Below are 16,996 nucleotides of genomic sequence, written 5' to 3' on the forward strand. Positions count from 1 at the left end.
CTGGCATTCATTCATTTGCCACGTTAATCCTGACAGCAGCACAAACAGTCAGCATACTGCCTCTTTATAAACAAAGATACATAAATATCTAGTCAAAGTACAAAATGTGGGTTTGTTGGGTTTTTTTTTTCCTTTTCTATTATTTTCTTTTTCCACTTGCTTAAATAAGCACAGCAGAGCTGGGTTTTTATCACGCTCCTGCTCCTGCATTTTTCCAACCCAATTAGGCCATTACCAGGGCTAAATGAGGCATGGAGCCTCCAAAAGTCACACCGTCGTCCCGGAGATGAAGCGCGTAGAGCTGCAGAGTTGGCAGGCGGGTGAGGTGGCTGGGGCTCACCGGAGTATGACCCCCGGTGTTTTTCTGTTGCAGAAAGATCACCTTCAGAAAGTGTGTGTGCGGGGCGGGAAGTAAATGTAAAAATATTATTTTAGAAAGCGCTGTGTTAATGAGGGGTTGCCCTGTTGTGGTCAGTTAACATGGCTGTATTTCTTAGGGATGTGTGGAGGAAGTGAGTGGCCACAGTGTCTTCTGATTTCTGGACAGAATGGCAAAAAGGGTCATGAAGACTGTGAAAGTCTTCATGTATCTTCCAGTGGTTCTGATACCATTTTTTTCGTTCCTGGTCAAGAGCTCCTATCCTGCCGCAACCTGCCCCAGGTCTGTAGGGCTCCCAAGTGATCCTGCTCTGCTGGGGGACAACTGGCATCCAGCAGCCAGGCTCCCTTACCAGCTGAGGGCCTTCAAATCATTTGTACCATGCCAACTTACGCAATAAAGCAGAGTGCTCTTCAACTCTTTCCATGACACACATGCTGTATTTGCTTCTGTTCCCAAGCTGCTGGGAGCTCTTTGTGCTGGATATAGAAATGATACAGAGAAGGGGGTCATCTGTCCTGCCCTGAAGCTCTGATAGCCCTCACCAATCATTCTTAAACTGTGAACTTAAAAAGATTACATCAGAAGTGTCTAACACAAGGGGAAAATAAGGCTTCATTTAGAAAGACAGTATACAAAGCCAAAGCAACTAGACTCATCAAAGACAAGCCTGGGATCTCCTGCTTTATTTCAGACAGTAGCTCTGCCAAAAAGGATGATAGTTTTCTGTCATATACTGTTTTAAGCACATAAGCTTTTGTGTGCTGAAAGAAAATTAACACTTGCGCTTTTATGAATTTTGGGGTTTTACGATGAAAATAATGGATTAATTCCTTTGCTCTGAATACAGATTATTTTATAAGTTGAATAGCTTTCGTTGTCCTTACCTTCACCTCAGTTCTGCTGTCTTTGCTCACACTGAGCAATACCTTAGTTACCAGCTAAATCATATGATATTTCTTGCAGAATATGGTAGTAGAATCAGATTCAGAAGTGAATTCACCAGCTAAACAAATCTGGAGGCACTGAAGTTACAATACCCAGCTTTTTTCTGGTTTAAAAGCGTGATAATAGATCTGTTGAGATAAATGCAGTCAAAATAAGCCTACACTTGAGCATTATTGGACATGCTCTTCTGGATCTAAGTGCAGTGGTTTAAGGTGTTATTCTTACATCAGGGTGCTCTTCACCTGAGCATTCTCCCCAGCAGGAACCATGCTCCTGATCTGCTTCAGTGCTGAATCCCACCAGTTTGGTTAATTGCATCTTCACAGCGGTTTGAGCTAAACTGCCAGAATTTGCAGGAAAAAGCTAAGGTGAAGGCTCAAGATCTATTTTGATGGTGCTTTGGGGCTCCTGGTGACCTCTAGTTGAGGTGCAATAAAAAAATCACAGGTGAGACTTAGGTGATTGTATCAACTGGGGAGAGTGACAGAGAATTTCCAATAGGAGAATATCACTCAAGGATATATATTTTGTTTGCAGGAATGTTTGTGTCTCAGCTGTGGAGAGAAATGAGCTTGAAAAAAAGTTAAGGTGTTGATTATTTTATTCTAGGGCTGACTTTTACAAAATCGGGGCGGTTTTTCACAAAACTATTTGCTTAGAACAGTAACCAAACTGCTAACTAGTGGAGCTAGGAGTGTTCCTTGTAAGACACTAAGGCTATAATTTTCTATCACAATATTTTGAAGTGGGTATCACTGGGTACTGCTAGAGGCAGGGTCTTACACCAAATGGACCGCTGATCTGAATATGGATGGCAAATTCCATCATCCTCATACATTATAGGGCAGAAAACATGCATCTTTAGGGTTCAAGATGAAACCTTTGTAGAATCTAAGTGGGGTTATTGAAAAAATGTTCACCTTTGTCCTCCACATCCTTTACAAATTATCATTGAAAGTTTGCTTCGTACAAACTCGTGAATAATACGGTGCATCCCTTAAGAGGGCAGGTGGAGCAACAGGGGAGAGCTACGCTGGGTGCTTGCACCTTGCTGCTTTGGTATTGTGACTCGCCATTCTGTCATGGCTCTGTGGTATCACCTTTCTTACTGACATCTTAGCAGGGAAGTGCAGCCCCACAGGCCCAGCCAGCATTTCTTAGGTGAATAATATAAATAATCATAACAGATAAACAAGTCCTTGCATATCACGTTGATCTTCCAGTGCATTGCATAGGCAGATAAGGGTCACTGTTCCTATTCAGGGGTCAGTGTACAGCATTGTTTTCCACCCTGTGCCACATCATCCATGAGACATGCCAACACAAGCCAGCTCTGCAAGGAAGAGTCAGCAAAGCCTGCCTTCTCCCCTCACAGGACTCATGTGGGACATGTGCCTGTCTGTGCCGGACACTCACCTCCCCATACGCCTGTGTTTCTACTCTTGGTTTTCTTCTCTACCTTCCACTGGTCTATGTTTGGTGATTTTATGGATTCTGCAGAACTTCTGTCCTTGCTAAAGTCCAACATTTCTGATAAGCTTACTGAGACTCCCTTTACATTGAACCTGCTTTCTTTTTCCTGCCTTCTTTAACAGGAAGAGGTTATGCGTAGTAAGCAGGCAAAATAAATTAAAAAAATAGGAAAGAGTGTTTTGGTATTAGAATGAAAGGAGTAGAGAGAAGAAAGCTGGAGAAGGAACAATAATTGTTCAATTTAGAAAATCATAGAGAAGAGAAAATAAGTAATGGAAAAACAGAAAGAAAAAGACATCCAGGGACAGCAGAGAAATAGAAATGAAAGAGAAAGGGTAGAAAAAAGACCACAGAAATCCACAAGAGTTTATTAATAAATTATGATGGATTTAATGTAAAAATAAACCATCCAACAGAAATAAAGTGTTTATTTGTTTTTAATGATGGTATAAATGAGAATGGAACAGCCAGCCAGGGGCTACTTTAGTCTCTGATTCAGCAAACCACTGAAGTACTTACTAAGCTTTTAGAATCTACTAAATTTCATTAAAGTCAAATCTCCCTAAAGTTGAGCACATACTTAAGTGTTTTTTTCTGAATTGGGTTTATGTTGAAATTGGCTCAGAATTAAAGTTGTCCTTATTGTTTAGTTCACTGAGGATTCTGCAGGGGAAAATGGGACCAAATAAAGTGTTTCGCTTCAGATGCAGAGATTTAAAAAAAAAAATCAGGAAAAATTGGAGGAAATTACTAGGCAAAATATGTTTTTCCTTTGTAAGTTGAATTACAGAAAATGTTCAGTTCTCAAATCTGTCTTTTTTTATTTTATTTTATTTTATTTTATTTTGTTTTATTTTATTTTATTTTATTTTATTTTATTTTATTTTATTTTATTTTATTTTATTTTATTTTATTTTATTGCTAGAGAAAAGCCTGAATCAGACTTGATTCAGCTGGTACTCAGTTTGACATCCGTTGACATGGATGAAGCATAGTTGCAATACATTTCTGAAATTATTTCTGGCCACTATTACAAGTTGGGAAGACAAGCCCCAGACAGAGACAGTGATTGACATAAGGCTGCCCAGCCAACAGGAGAATGAAGCAGATATTACAGCAAGGATCCTTCCCCATGCCAGCTCTGGAAGAACATCACTTTCAACAACACAGTACCAAGTTGTTATCAGAAATCTGTTACCCTAGTTTATGTAAAAGCTGAAATTCACAGACAGATTGACTTTTCTAGTGGCTTGTACCTAATAGTAGTGCATCACAGAAGGTTTTGGAAAGAAGAACTTTGCTGATACAACTCAGGTTCTTCTCATGTTTATTTATATGATCTGAACTTATTTGCTCCAGCTATTTTGTAGAAGAATCATCAAAAGCTGGTTGATTAAATAAACAAAATACAGAAATATACTTAAGCTTTTCCTTGTTCTAGTGTTCTTATTCCGTTATTTTGTGGTCCCAAACCTTTCAGCTTGCTAACCAGCAGATCTTATGCAGGCCAATCAGAAAGTGTGATATATCTCAGCCTGAAGAAGAGAAGGCTCCGGGGAGACCTTATCGTGGCCTTTCAGTACTTATAAGGAGCCTATAAGAAAGATGGGAATAGACTTTTTAGGAGGGCCTGTTGTGATAGGACAAGGAGTAATGGTTTTAAACTAAAAGAGGGGAGATTCTGGCTAGACAGGAAGAAGAAATTTTTTACAATGAGGGTGATGAAACACTGGCACAGGTTGCCCAGAGAGGTGGCAGATGCCCCATCCCTGGAGACATTCCAGGCCAGGCTGGAAGGGGCTCTGAGCAACCTGATCTAGTTGCAGATGTCCATGCCATTGCAGGGGGTTGGACTAGATGACCTTTGAAGCTCCCTTCTGACCAAAACTATTCTATGATTCTACGATTCTTTTCAATAACACTGCACTAAATTTTGTAATTTTAATTACTTACACATGACCAACTACTTTGGCATCTCCTCTTCTTTCCTGCCTCACAATGTAGCACAGAAAATAAACAGTTTAAAATGGCCTGATCCTGGTGACTAGTCCTTTTAACCTGGTATTTTCCAAACAGAAGAGAGACAAAAGTTAAAGCCATAGGACATCCAGGAGTTGATAACAAGGATAGTTCCTTCTTATTTGTTCCAAGACAGACTAGAGGAGCTCAGTTTCAGAAATTAATGTTCTTGGATTGGCACTTATTGATATTCAAGAATTGAGCTGAAGCCTCTTGTTATTTGCTGGTAGAGAAGCACATCTTAAAAAAATGCCCTGATTGCAAAGAGCATAACACAACCACATTGTTTTATGGGCATGCCTAGCAAGGAAGAAGGACTGTGGTAGGGGGATTGAGCCTTCTTGCCAACCCCAGAGATACTTCTTGTGAGAGAGGAAGAAAATAGACTAGGAGCTGGGAAAGATGGAGAAGCTTCTCGGTTATCTATGTGGGGTTGTTCTGTAGAGTAGTGGTGGACTTTACTTCTGTGGGCTGTGAACACAGTACCCATTAACACTTCTGTATCTTCTAAAGCGAGACCCAGAAAAGCTATTCATCCCACAAATTGGAAATTAAGAGTAATTCAGTTGAGTGACACTTCCTGGCAAAGCTTCTGTGTTGGATGTAGGAGGAAAGGCTTGCTTGAGATGCAGGAATGTATATATAATATGCAGGAATGTAAGGTACTCTGAAAGGTACACAGGTTGAATGTCTGACAGTTTCACCTGCAGGCAAAAGTCTGAACTAACCCATATTTGCAAACAACATCCTGGTGTCATATGCACCATCCCACAAGGATGTAGAGTGTCTTCATTCTGCAGAGCATCCTCCAGACTTTTTTTCTTTACCTGTCCAGCAGGGTCTAGTCACTTCCCAAAAATATAGAGGTGGGGTAAAATAGCTGTCACCAGAATGCACACTCTTTAGCATGGTGGGACTTTCTTTAGAAACAAGGAAAGACAAGGAAACCAATTTCATAACAAGTGACACCTTAGAAAAATACTTCACCTCCTATTTTATTGAAACTCTTAAAGGTCCTAATCTCCCTTGTACATGAAGACAAAAATAAGTGAAATTACTGCAGAGCCTTAGACTGGTATTATATCTATGCCATCTTTTCACCCACTTAAGCAATTTATAAAATTGTAGGCTTTTAACAGGAAGGGTAGGAAACAGTCAAGTTAGTAAACGATGACACAGCAAGAGAAGGTCAGAGTCTGGAATGCAGAAAGACAAAAGAGGACAGCTTTAAGATGTAGACAAGATGGATTCCCTGGTGCCTATATTCTCTAAATCTGAGATTGCTTGAGGGTCCAGTGCAGCTCCCAACATAAATTAGGGCAGTCAATAACCGGTTGGTTTATGGCAACTTCCCAAAAGGCTGCAGACAGGCTGCTGTGCTTCTGGAGCTCCCTAGGACTTGGAAATCCCTCCATGCTCTGTGGTTCTGCCACAGCTCCTGTGCAGTGCTGCATTTCCTCAGCATTTCTTAGCAGTTCATTAAGCAATCTAATTGATTTGCCACATGTTGTTTCTTGTCTAGTCATTTTCCAGAGACTGCTGGGGGTGCAGCAGAATGATTTGCTTGACAGGATGCCTTGATAGCTTCATGCATTTCAGTAGTCCATTTATGTGTACACACATGCACTTTTGCTGCACTTGTACTGAAGAAGGTACAGGAGAGGAAAGATGAGAAGTTGCAGAATTGTCTTATTCACTTCTGGTGTTTGTTTTGGAGCTTTGTGATATGTCTTGCAGAAATGAGCTTTAGCACTTATTGCAGAAAACTCTTACCCTTCAGAGAAATAAAAAGTAATACTCATGAGGCTCATAGAGCTGCTTCTCAGGCTAGTTTACAGCCACACCTGTGTAGAAATGGCTCCAAAGACATAGGTAACCCTCCACATAGATTTCCACCAAGCATTCGCTACTCAGAAGCCACTTGCAGCCCTGTGCCTGCTGACACATCCCTGTGCCTGCCAGTGGTGTGAGCTGAGTGCATTCAATGAGTCTCTAAGGTATTTTCTATTGCCACTTCTGTTTCTGTCTTTTCCTTCCCACCATCAGCATACAAAGAATTATTTCCACGAGAGGATATCAGTTCCTAGGACCCAAATCACCCTGATTGGGGATTTTGAACAAGCTATTGATGCAAGTTTCCTGCAGAGTTTTATGTAAATCCCAAATTCGGATAGTCCTGATTGAAAGGTGGATGAAATAAAGCCATTCCCAGCTACATTGCTTGTGAGCTTGTGCACTTTATGTGCTAGTGATAAAGTAGGGGAGAAGTCACAGGACTTGTAATCCCACACTAAATCTTCACATGGTAAATGCTGCCTGAAGAGCTGGGTGGGTTTGGATTTTTACCTGGTTGTGCAAAAGCCAGGGTCTGATGCTCTTTTGACTGCCATTGCTGCCACCAAATTTGTTTGAGACTCCTTGAAACAAAGTATTCTGGTTAGTCCTGGCTCCTTTTTCCGTATTTGCCTTTCCCCAGAGGCTCGGACATCAGTCTCTAACAGCTGAGGCCTCCTTGTTCACAAGTTACCGTGTTAAGCAGAACATCAGCAGTGGTACCCTAGGCATGTTTCATAGTGCTAAACACAGATCACAGTGTGAATCCACACCCCTTCCTAGTAGGCTCTTTATTATTTGGACACCAATACATAAGCTTAGGAGTAAAGGAAAACTAATAATATGGCTACTACCTTAAAATAGTGTTATAGGTACAAAAACTGTAGAAGCTTAAATAGTAACCCACTGACAAGCTTAACAATGTTGGTCATATCAGATGTAGCAGAATTAAATGTCATACAGTTGCCTCATTTACTATATATTTTTTATGTTTAGTTTATCTTGGAGAGTTGAGAATGTTACTTTAGGACGAGTGCTTAGGTTTTCAGTGGCCAACCTAAACATATTCTTAGGTCTGCTTTTGCCTCTGTGGGTTATTACTCCCTGTACTAAGAAAGTGGCTTTTTTCATTTATTAGCCAGGTCTTGTTATTTATGAGATTCAACAGATTCTTCAGTACCATGACTGATTTGTATGAAATATTTTTTACTTCCTCTTAGCTTTTCTAATGCTAAGTGTGACTGTGATGTACCTTTTTTAACATACATTTTCTGTAGTGTAATAGAATACTAGCATCCTGCCACCAAAATTCCATCAGTACCAGAAAACATCCCTTTAAGTAAATAGCAGGGCATGGGAATATTGTCCTGGTGATGCTGTGCTGATGGTCTTGATGATTTTGTAAGGTCCCATTGTCTGTAAAAGCTCTAGCATCCATGTTTTGTACTTGTTCAAAACCAAGTGTGTACATAGTGTTTTTAAAATGGAGTTGTTATTTTGCTCAGCACTCCTCTTGTCTCTGAACTGTCCAGGCTTTTCCAAGGCTTAGATCCCATTTCCCAGTCATGCTATTTGTCCAGACAAAAACATCCCTGGTCTGGGGGGTGCAGTGTGTAAGAATTGTCTCTTTCAGCATTGGCAGTAAGAGTTTTGCAGGCAGTCATAGTAATTTTCAGTTAACGCTTTCCTTCTTTAAAGGCAGAACAGTTTAATTCCACAAACTTCAAACACAGCTCCTCCATTTGAGCACACTAGCAGTTCAGTTTTTGTGCCATCTTTGATGTGTCCACCTCTCTTTTTGACCAAACAGATGGAAGAAGGCTGTGCTAATGCCTGCACTGGTGACATGCAAGAACAGTTTACCTTTTCTTGTATTGCCATGGTGCTTCAGAATTAGAAGTCTTGTCTGCTCTCAGAACTATGAAGACTTGTGTGTCTTGACAATTCAAAGTGTCCGTTGTCCATTTTTCCATAGAATTGCCCTCCTTTAGCTGTCTAGAGCAATGAGATTGGGCACAAAGTTGACCACATGTAACTTCTCTGATTTCTGTTCTACCTTAACCTGTTCCTTGTCTGTTGAGGGCAGGTGTGTTGCCTGAACCTCTTCCTTGTCTGTTGAGAGTCCAGGGTCTTTTGGAATCTGGGATAGCCCTGTTGCCATGGCCAGGATCAGGAATCTTCCCCAGCTCTCTGCTGTAAAAAGGTCCTGAAAGCCTGGAAGACTGCTGAGCTAGAGCACAGCAGTTCCTTGTTGCTACCCAGAATTGATCACATGAAATTTGGCAGGTTCTACCTTCGGGCTGAATGGCAGGGACAAGCTTTTGGAAGATGAGAATTTCTTGTGAGGTTTCATGGCCTTGTGGACATAAACATCCTCAGCTTTGCCTTGTGTTCAGCTGATGATCTACCAGAAGTTAACAATGTCATGCTGTTCCAAAAAAGACGAGTGCCATGCTGAGCTGTATAAACAGAGCTGTAGCCTGCAAGACACACAAAGAAATCCTGCTACTCTGCTCAGAACTGGTAATGGCCCAGCAAGGATATTGCACCCATTTCTGGGCACTGTTCTGCACTAAATGTGGACACACACTGGAGAGAAGCCAGAGGAAAGGAACAAGAATAAACTGAGCTTGGGGAAGCATCCTTTGGAGAGATGCACTGGTCTGCCTGTAATAGACAAAAGAAGAAGGCTTAAATTGCAATAAAAACCATTCAAGTTAGATGTGAGTATCCATTTGTTTTGGTAAGAGATGAGAATAATTGGAGCAGGCTACCCTACTGGTATTCTGGTAGTACTGGGTATCTGACATGTCTATTTCCTCAAAAGGTTTTACAGAAAATAAGTCAGGAATGGCATGAGCATTGCTGAGCCTTTCCTGGGCTAAGGGACAGGCTGCATGACCCCTTGAGATCCTTTGCAACCCAACTGTTATATGAACATGAGCAACTGTCATTTAAAGTTTTGGTTAGTTACCATTTGATTAAGAAGTACTTCATAAAGTCATGTATGCCATGAGTGCACCACTCAGCTTCTTCTCACCCAAAGAACAAAGATTTATTGAACATTGCTGGCTTTTCTGCGTGATTTAATCTGACAACTAAAACATTCATTCAGCTATCAAGACCAATTGCTGCAAGCCTTTCAAATACCCATGGCTGTACCTTAGGTACCATCTCTCCTCCCTCAGGTATTGTTTCTGTTGTTATAATAGTGTCCTGATGTTTCCCCTTGTTCCTGGAACCACTTTAAGTTCCCTCACTGAAGCTTAGGTGAGATAGCTGCTACTTTACTTCCACTTCCAAGGGAGTTCAAAATCAAAATGTCTGATAGTTACAAAACAGAGTGGGGGAAAAAAAAAGTATATTTAAAGAGGGGATGAGTACTAAATATAGTACTGTGTCCAAAAAAATAAAAAAATCACAATACTTTTTAAAAATATGTTTTCTTACAAAATAAATATTATGGAATTATATTAGTATTTTCTGAATATATGTATAGGGAAAAGGTTTTCTGCATTGAAGAGCTTATAATCAAAGAATTTGTGTGCTAATACTAAATAATGCTTTAATTGTAAAAATATCTGCAAAGGAAAAAATCAGCAATGGATTCCAAGCTTCCTTGTTTGTTAATTTAATGTTTTCAATTTATTACCTGAAAACTGCAGGACCACAGTAATTTGTTCTATTAGCAGTACAGTTTCCACCTGCATTTTGCTAAGCTTTGATGTCTTCAAGTATGCATTAGCAGGTAATGCAATCTTTGGCTGCATAACGCTTTCCTTTAATAAGGAAGAGGCTCATAATCTTAATCCAGTTAAAGAAAAGAGAACTGAAGGAAGATTTGCCACAATAAAAGATTATTCTAAAGGACATTAACTTCTGTTACTGGCAACAAGCTAATGACTGGTCATCTGGAAATTAGTATCTTCAAATATTTTCAACCTCAGGCTTGGAGAGCACTTGAAAGCAGCTGGGAGACCTGTACCTCATGTTAAATGAGTTTGAGATACTTGGCGTCCCAGCTATAGCAGGTGTTTAAGTATGGAGAATTATAAATTTCGACACTGAGATTTGCAAGGAGCTGGGCATACACTTAGTTTTGCCTGTCTTGGTTATCTTTTTTTTTTTTGTCAGTGCATCTTTGCAAATTTATCCCTGAGCTTGCAGCATCGGGGATGTAGTTTATATATATATATGGCTCACCTTGTTCACAGACAGCACCTCTGATATTATTTCAGTTCTGTGTCCTATCCCTGAGAATAGCTAGTTCCAAATTATTCAGGGGGATACCAAGTATTACCCTCTACCATGAACAAATAACTTTTTTTTTCATTGTCTAATCCCTTCTTGTGCTCTGGAAGTACTGACTGCTGTAAATGCTGTTTGAAAATGAACACTTTTTGACCATTTTAGGTCTTTCAACTGCCTACTGTGAGAAAAGAGAAATAAGAAAGTGAATTACCTTTTTCTATGTTTAATACTTTATCCACATACTGTGTGGTGGTAAAGAGTGGTTCCTAAATAGGCAGTAGCATCAACTCAAGCACCACCACAGTATCTTGGCAAACTAACTTACATTGTCTTTCTGTTCATGATGAAAATGGTTTCCTTTTTCATAAGCAAGGAATCCTGAAGGTAAAAAGAAAGGCTTATTAAAGGGAAAGCAGAAAAACAGAGTAATAAATCAACAAGCTGTAGTCTCAAGCTCACCCTCATCCCACAGCAGATGGGGAAGTCACTGATCTTGTCCCACCTTGGCTAGGTCCTGAGCATGGTTCTTCGCCCAGGCTCAGGACACCCCATTGCTGGGCACCTCCAGCTCTGCCCCTGAAGAAACAGGGAGGGATGCAGGGGCAGGGTGCCCTAGGCTAAATAGCATTAGTGAGACCATCCCATCTCTTTGCAGCCTCTCTTCAGAAATTATTCTCCCTCCTTCATATGTCTCCCCTCTAAGTACTGATCCCACGTGTGCTGGCCCTCACCTCAGTACACTGCATCAGCTTTTTTTCGTACTCCTTTTCTTTTCATACTACTGAAGAAATGAAAATCCAGGCCCCTCTTCCCCTTGTTTCTCTTTCCTACAACTCCTCCTTGTTCTCCTGGAAGGCTACATTGCTGGGTGGGGTGGCTCCTCAGCCCTCAGGTGACCTCCCAGCCTGCCCTTGGCCTGTCCCTGCTCCTTGAAGAGGGGTTCGACTAGATGACCTTTAAAGGTTCCTTGCAACTCAAAACTATTCTATGGTCAGGTTGGATGGGACTCTGAGCAACCTGATCTAGTTGAAGATGTCTCTGCTCATTGCAGAGGGATCAGACTAGATGGTCTTCAGAGGACACTTCCAACCCAAACTATTCAATGACTGTGATTCTATGAGCACAGCAGGGTGTGTCCATTCCTTACCAGATGTGATTAGCAGCATTTGATTCACACTATCCTCAAACCTGACGGTATTTAAACAGGTGTGCTCTACCTTAGCATGACTGCTGTGCCCATGATTCTGGCTCCCTCGCAGATGTGGGCACAGGGCTCTTCACAGAAAATGCCCTCTGGCCAAAGCTCCAGATCGCTCTTCTTTCCTTTTGCCCACAAGTGTCAGCCATGAGCTCTCGCCTGTCACATCAGGCTCTGCGTATTGTTTATAATTTCAAAACTTTATTTTGCTCTTCTTTTTCCTTCATATAATCTCTTAATTTAAACAGTGCCAACCTTTCTAACCATGAAATCACTCCTGAACGCACAACTTTTTTTGCTGGCTTTCTGAACTGCTTTCTGATGTGCTATATGCTACACTGGGACAGGTGGATCTGAGCCAACACTATCTGCAAGAAAATTTAAAGTTACTTTAATAATACTGCTGCATTGATTCCCAGGTTTTAATCTCACTTTGCTACCCAGGAGAGCACTTTACTTACTTTCTGGCTGCTATTTCTTACAGAACAAGGATCCCTATTGAATTGTCCAGAAGACCCAATTTTGGCCTGCTGTTATTGATTTTCTTGTGACTGCTCATTCTGGAACATGCACAGAAGCTAATCAAAATGAGTGTAAAAATATTTTTTTCAGCTCATAATTGCTTCTAAGAACAGCAGCTCCCAGCATAACTTTTCATGCCTGTGCCAGACAGAAATGGTGGTTTAGCAGGAGATGTATACATCAATCAGTCAGGCAAGGAGGCAAGTGCAGTCATCTGCACCAAAGGCAGAGCACCCTGCTCCACTGGGCTGCATCATTCACACTGGGACTGGCTGGACCAGAGGTCATATGTGACAGACCTCACTTGTCAGCCCCAGTGTCTCTCACAGACGATTTGCAGGCCTCAGGGCAATTCATGAGGGCCCTACTCACCTTTGCAGACTGCAAAACAGGTGAAGCGGTTCAGCGAGGGAGTAGACGACTCTTTTTGTCAGGGACCCCATGCAATCAGCTTGTCCAGCATTGGGAGGGTGCCCTTGGAAAGACAGTAGCAAGGAACAGACAGACACTGATGGAATGGTTTGACTACCTGTCTCCATGCTGCCTGATCTGAGCAGTGTTTGGGAAGAAGGATGGGCAGAGTAGTGGCCACGGTTCTCCATGTGGGTGGAAACTTTCCTAAGTTGTCCTCTCATGTGGGCAGGGAGTGGGCTGTGCGCAGGTGTACACAGCATGCATGGTGTACTTGGCCTCCCTGTCTGCAACAAATTTGGTGCACTCCCGAAGCACTGAGCTTGCTGCACATTCACCAGCTACCTGGTTGTATGCTGAGGAAGGCTAGCTATGTGTCACAGCGGTGGGTCATGGCATAAAGCCCTCTTCTGCAGCAAGCAGACTACATATCTTTCGTCCTGCCACAAAACCAGATGCCCGTCCTGTAGATGATAGTAGATATTTCTTTGAGGCATCAGATGGTAATTGGGCTTTGTGAACAAGAACAGAATGGAAAGGGTCTGCAGCTGACTGCAATGTTCGTTTGCCTTTCAGTAGTTCATCCCATAGGACTTGGTAGACATGGCCTAAGCCAGGTAGAGGGAGAGGATATCAGCCTAGAAAATGTCTGTTATGCTCTTTCTTATCTATTTTGAATCTATAAGTGGTGGTAGGAAGATGAGCTTTCCCTAGCTGAAAAGTGGCAAAGTACTTCCTTTGGTTTCTTGTTGGGCACTGAAGAATCAAGAGCTACTATCCATCTGCCAAGGGAAAGGAAAACCTATAAGCTCAGACAGTTTTCCACACACTCATCTGTTGCTCTGTTCTGTCACCTTCTAGTCCTGTCTCTGGTTAAAGTTCTGTCATCCTGGTGTCAAAGGACCACATTCCAATACCAACGGGCTTGTCAGTCAAAAATGCCCATCAGATGTTAAGACAACATGCTCACAAGTGATAGAGTATGTTGTACCCTGGCTAGAGCAGTGTGACAATACTCCTAGTTGCTTGTCAGAGGAACATCCCAAGTGTTTTCTGACTGCCAGTGTTAGCAGCAGCTGGACATTTCATGTCTATGTTTCAGATTTTGAGGATAGTGTTTAAATCCTCACTCAGCAGTAGGGACCTTGCAGTTGAGTTTGTCAAAAATGGGAGTTTCTGACTTTGGATTGAGTCAATTGGATGCTGCAAATATGAAATACCTATTATTTTGTATGAAACCCAGTATGTTCCTACAAAATCTTTCAGTGTGACTCCACATCTCCTGGTACAAAAAATGTTTACCTGGACATATTTTGATCTCTAGCCAAAGTTTTGATTGCCCTTGCCAACAAAAATGTGCATGTTGAAGCCAGAAAGAAAGAACAGTTTAGAGTGGACCCATCACAGAGGAGCACAGCCTATGCCCAGCTATCTAAGTGTGTTGACTGCGGAGGCATGAGAACGATCTGAGAATTTTCACTCTTCTCCCATTGACTGCTGCATCTGGACCTTCATTTTAACAAAAATGGGTGAAAGATTTCCGAAGGCTTGGTGGTCATGGAGCATGCATATCACTAGGGATGGCTACTAGAAGAACCCCCATAATCACAATATTTCCCTGCAGGAGCTCCTTCTTTGAACTAGGTAGAGGTCAAATCTGTCCAGGTACATTTAGTGGATAATAAGTCATCCTCATAAAAAGGTTCTCAGAACTTGAAAACTCTTGATGACTTATTTCAAAAATTAGCTGTCCTCAGAATTAGCAACATATGCCTATCCTCCATTCTGAATGGGGCTAACTTCAGATTTTCACTACTAGCTCTTAGACCTATTCCAAATAGGCTGAAGAGCTGTTTGTTATGATTTTTTTGTACTACATCCTCCCCCATAGCTATTTTCATATACCATAATTAAGTTAGTTCTTCATTTGGCAGGCCTATAGATGTGCTGCAGGGAAAATGGATTGAGCACAGAGAAGCTGCAATATTTCTCATCCCTAGGATGCAGGCTTCAAAGTGATGACATGACCACTGAACCTTTCAAGCCTTCATGATTTTAAATGCTTCCCTGGAAGTCATCTTCACTTTGAATGTGAAAAAGCCTTTCTTGCGACCTTGTTTCATTTTTAGCAAGGATGAATTCAAACCAGAGAGTTAAGAACTATCAAGATTATCATAGTTATTTGCTTAAGAGAAGGGTTTGATTCTTACTGCATTTGATGCTTCCTTATTCTCCACTTGCCCATCCAAGTCTCTCACAGTGTGCTGTGTTCATGGAGGTCTGATCACAAGTATTATAGGGCCTCCTGTGACCAGAGTCATGCAGAACCATAGGAAGACGGTGTGAAGACGCGCCTCACATGTGTGACAGAGAATTAGGCATCCAAGAGAATCACAGAATCACTTGTGTGAGGAAGTGTGGCTGGCATCACTGGGGTGTCTGACTTTGTCAAATTTGGTCTGTCTGCTGTGCAGGTTGTTGAGGGGGAGCGGCCACAGGGGCATACTAAAAGTTGATGGAGTAGCACAGAACCACTGTGGCAGCGTGAGTTTCTGGTGTGTAGCTGAGTCACTTTTAATGTCTTTGTTTTGCAGTTCTCAGAGATGGGCTGCCCGTGATGCTGTGGTTAGGAAGAAAGAAGAACTGCTGAATTGTTGTTTTGCAATGGAGAAGACAGAGGGAGAAGCACCATCACTGTGGCTCCCACCCTGTTGCCTATCTCCCTGCAGGCATGTGTCCCAAGTCCTCTCTGTGCTGTATTAAGGAAGGAAAAAGCTTAGACGTTATAAAGTCTGCTTTCTTACATCACCTTATCCAGTTTTGCATCCTATAACCCCCTGGTGAAAAGAGGAACAATGACTTTATATAGCTGCTGCTTGGTTCTTTTGCTATTTACCTGGAACACAGCTGCCTATGGGCCAAACCAACGCGCACAGAAGAAGGGAGACATTATTCTCGGAGGACTGTTTCCCATTCATTTTGGAGTGGCTGCTAAAGACCAGGATCTAAAATCAAGACCAGAATCAGGGGAGTGTATAAGGTAAGCCACAAAAAAAAAAGAGAAAATAAAGAGTTTTGGTGGGGACGTCTTGACCTTTTTGACTCCAGGTGACATGCTATATATACACTGTGTAAATACGGTCTGTGATGTGATGTGTGTAGAGGCAATGGGAAGGTATGGTGTAAATAACAGAAAATACAAGTGTGTAAGACAGGAAGTACATATGTTAAACAGTAACATAAACAATATTTGGACAGTAAAAGAGGGCAATCTTTGTATAGCCCAAAGCTACCAAACCACAAATATACCGATCTATCTGGCCATTCACAGTAGACATTTGAATAGTAACTGAAAATACGCTTTCCTAGAAGAAGGATGGAAAATAAACCATATTGCCCTTAAGTTATTTTGATTACAGTCATGCGTGGCAAAATAGCTTAAAAATAAAATCTGTGGGGTTTTGTGTTGATTGTTTTTTTGTTTGTTTGTTTATTTTTTCCCAGTTCTGCCTCTCATCTTCTAAGACTTTACAAGATGTTTTGTTGCCTAAACAAGTGGATAGGTGAAAGTGAGATACGTCACTGGTTTTTAAAAATCCCACTGAACCTTTACAAAGTCCCACACTTGAACGCCTTACTTGGGCTTTCCTCACCCGAAGTCGTTTTCTGTATAAATAGTGCATATAGGCTTTGTCTTAAGTCTTTGGCAGTTAACCGTGGAGGGAGAAATGCACATGAAAACAAATTTTCTTATTATTAAAGCATACCCAGTTTTATGATGAAACATGAGGAATTTTTAACCTTGTAACCCTGCATGTAATAGACATAACAATTGGAAAGCATAACAGAAACTGATTGCAACTGAAAAGTCATATAAACAAAATATAAGAAATTGATGTGGAATTTTGTTATGACCATGCATGGGAAAACACTTCAGTGTTATGGGACCTCTTCAGTAACCA

General features: G+C 41.4%; 1 protein-coding gene across 4 annotated transcripts in view; it reads left to right on the forward strand.

Annotated features, from left to right (window-relative positions):
* Positions 1–16,996, forward strand: part of CASR (calcium sensing receptor) — an 82,436-nt gene that overhangs the window by 19,459 nt on the left and 45,981 nt on the right. For all 4 annotated transcript variants that reach the window (XM_005506262.3, XM_065049993.1, XM_065049992.1 and 1 more), the window contains exon 2: positions 15,629–16,074. In XM_005506262.3, the coding sequence (XP_005506319.2) occupies positions 15,890–16,074 (185 nt within the window). In that variant the 5' untranslated portion in view covers positions 15,629–15,889. The remainder of the gene's footprint in view (positions 1–15,628; positions 16,075–16,996) is intronic.

Source organism: Columba livia, chromosome 1 (assembly GCF_036013475.1).
Source record: "Columba livia isolate bColLiv1 breed racing homer chromosome 1, bColLiv1.pat.W.v2, whole genome shotgun sequence".
Lineage (NCBI taxonomy): Eukaryota > Metazoa > Chordata > Aves > Columbiformes > Columbidae > Columba > Columba livia.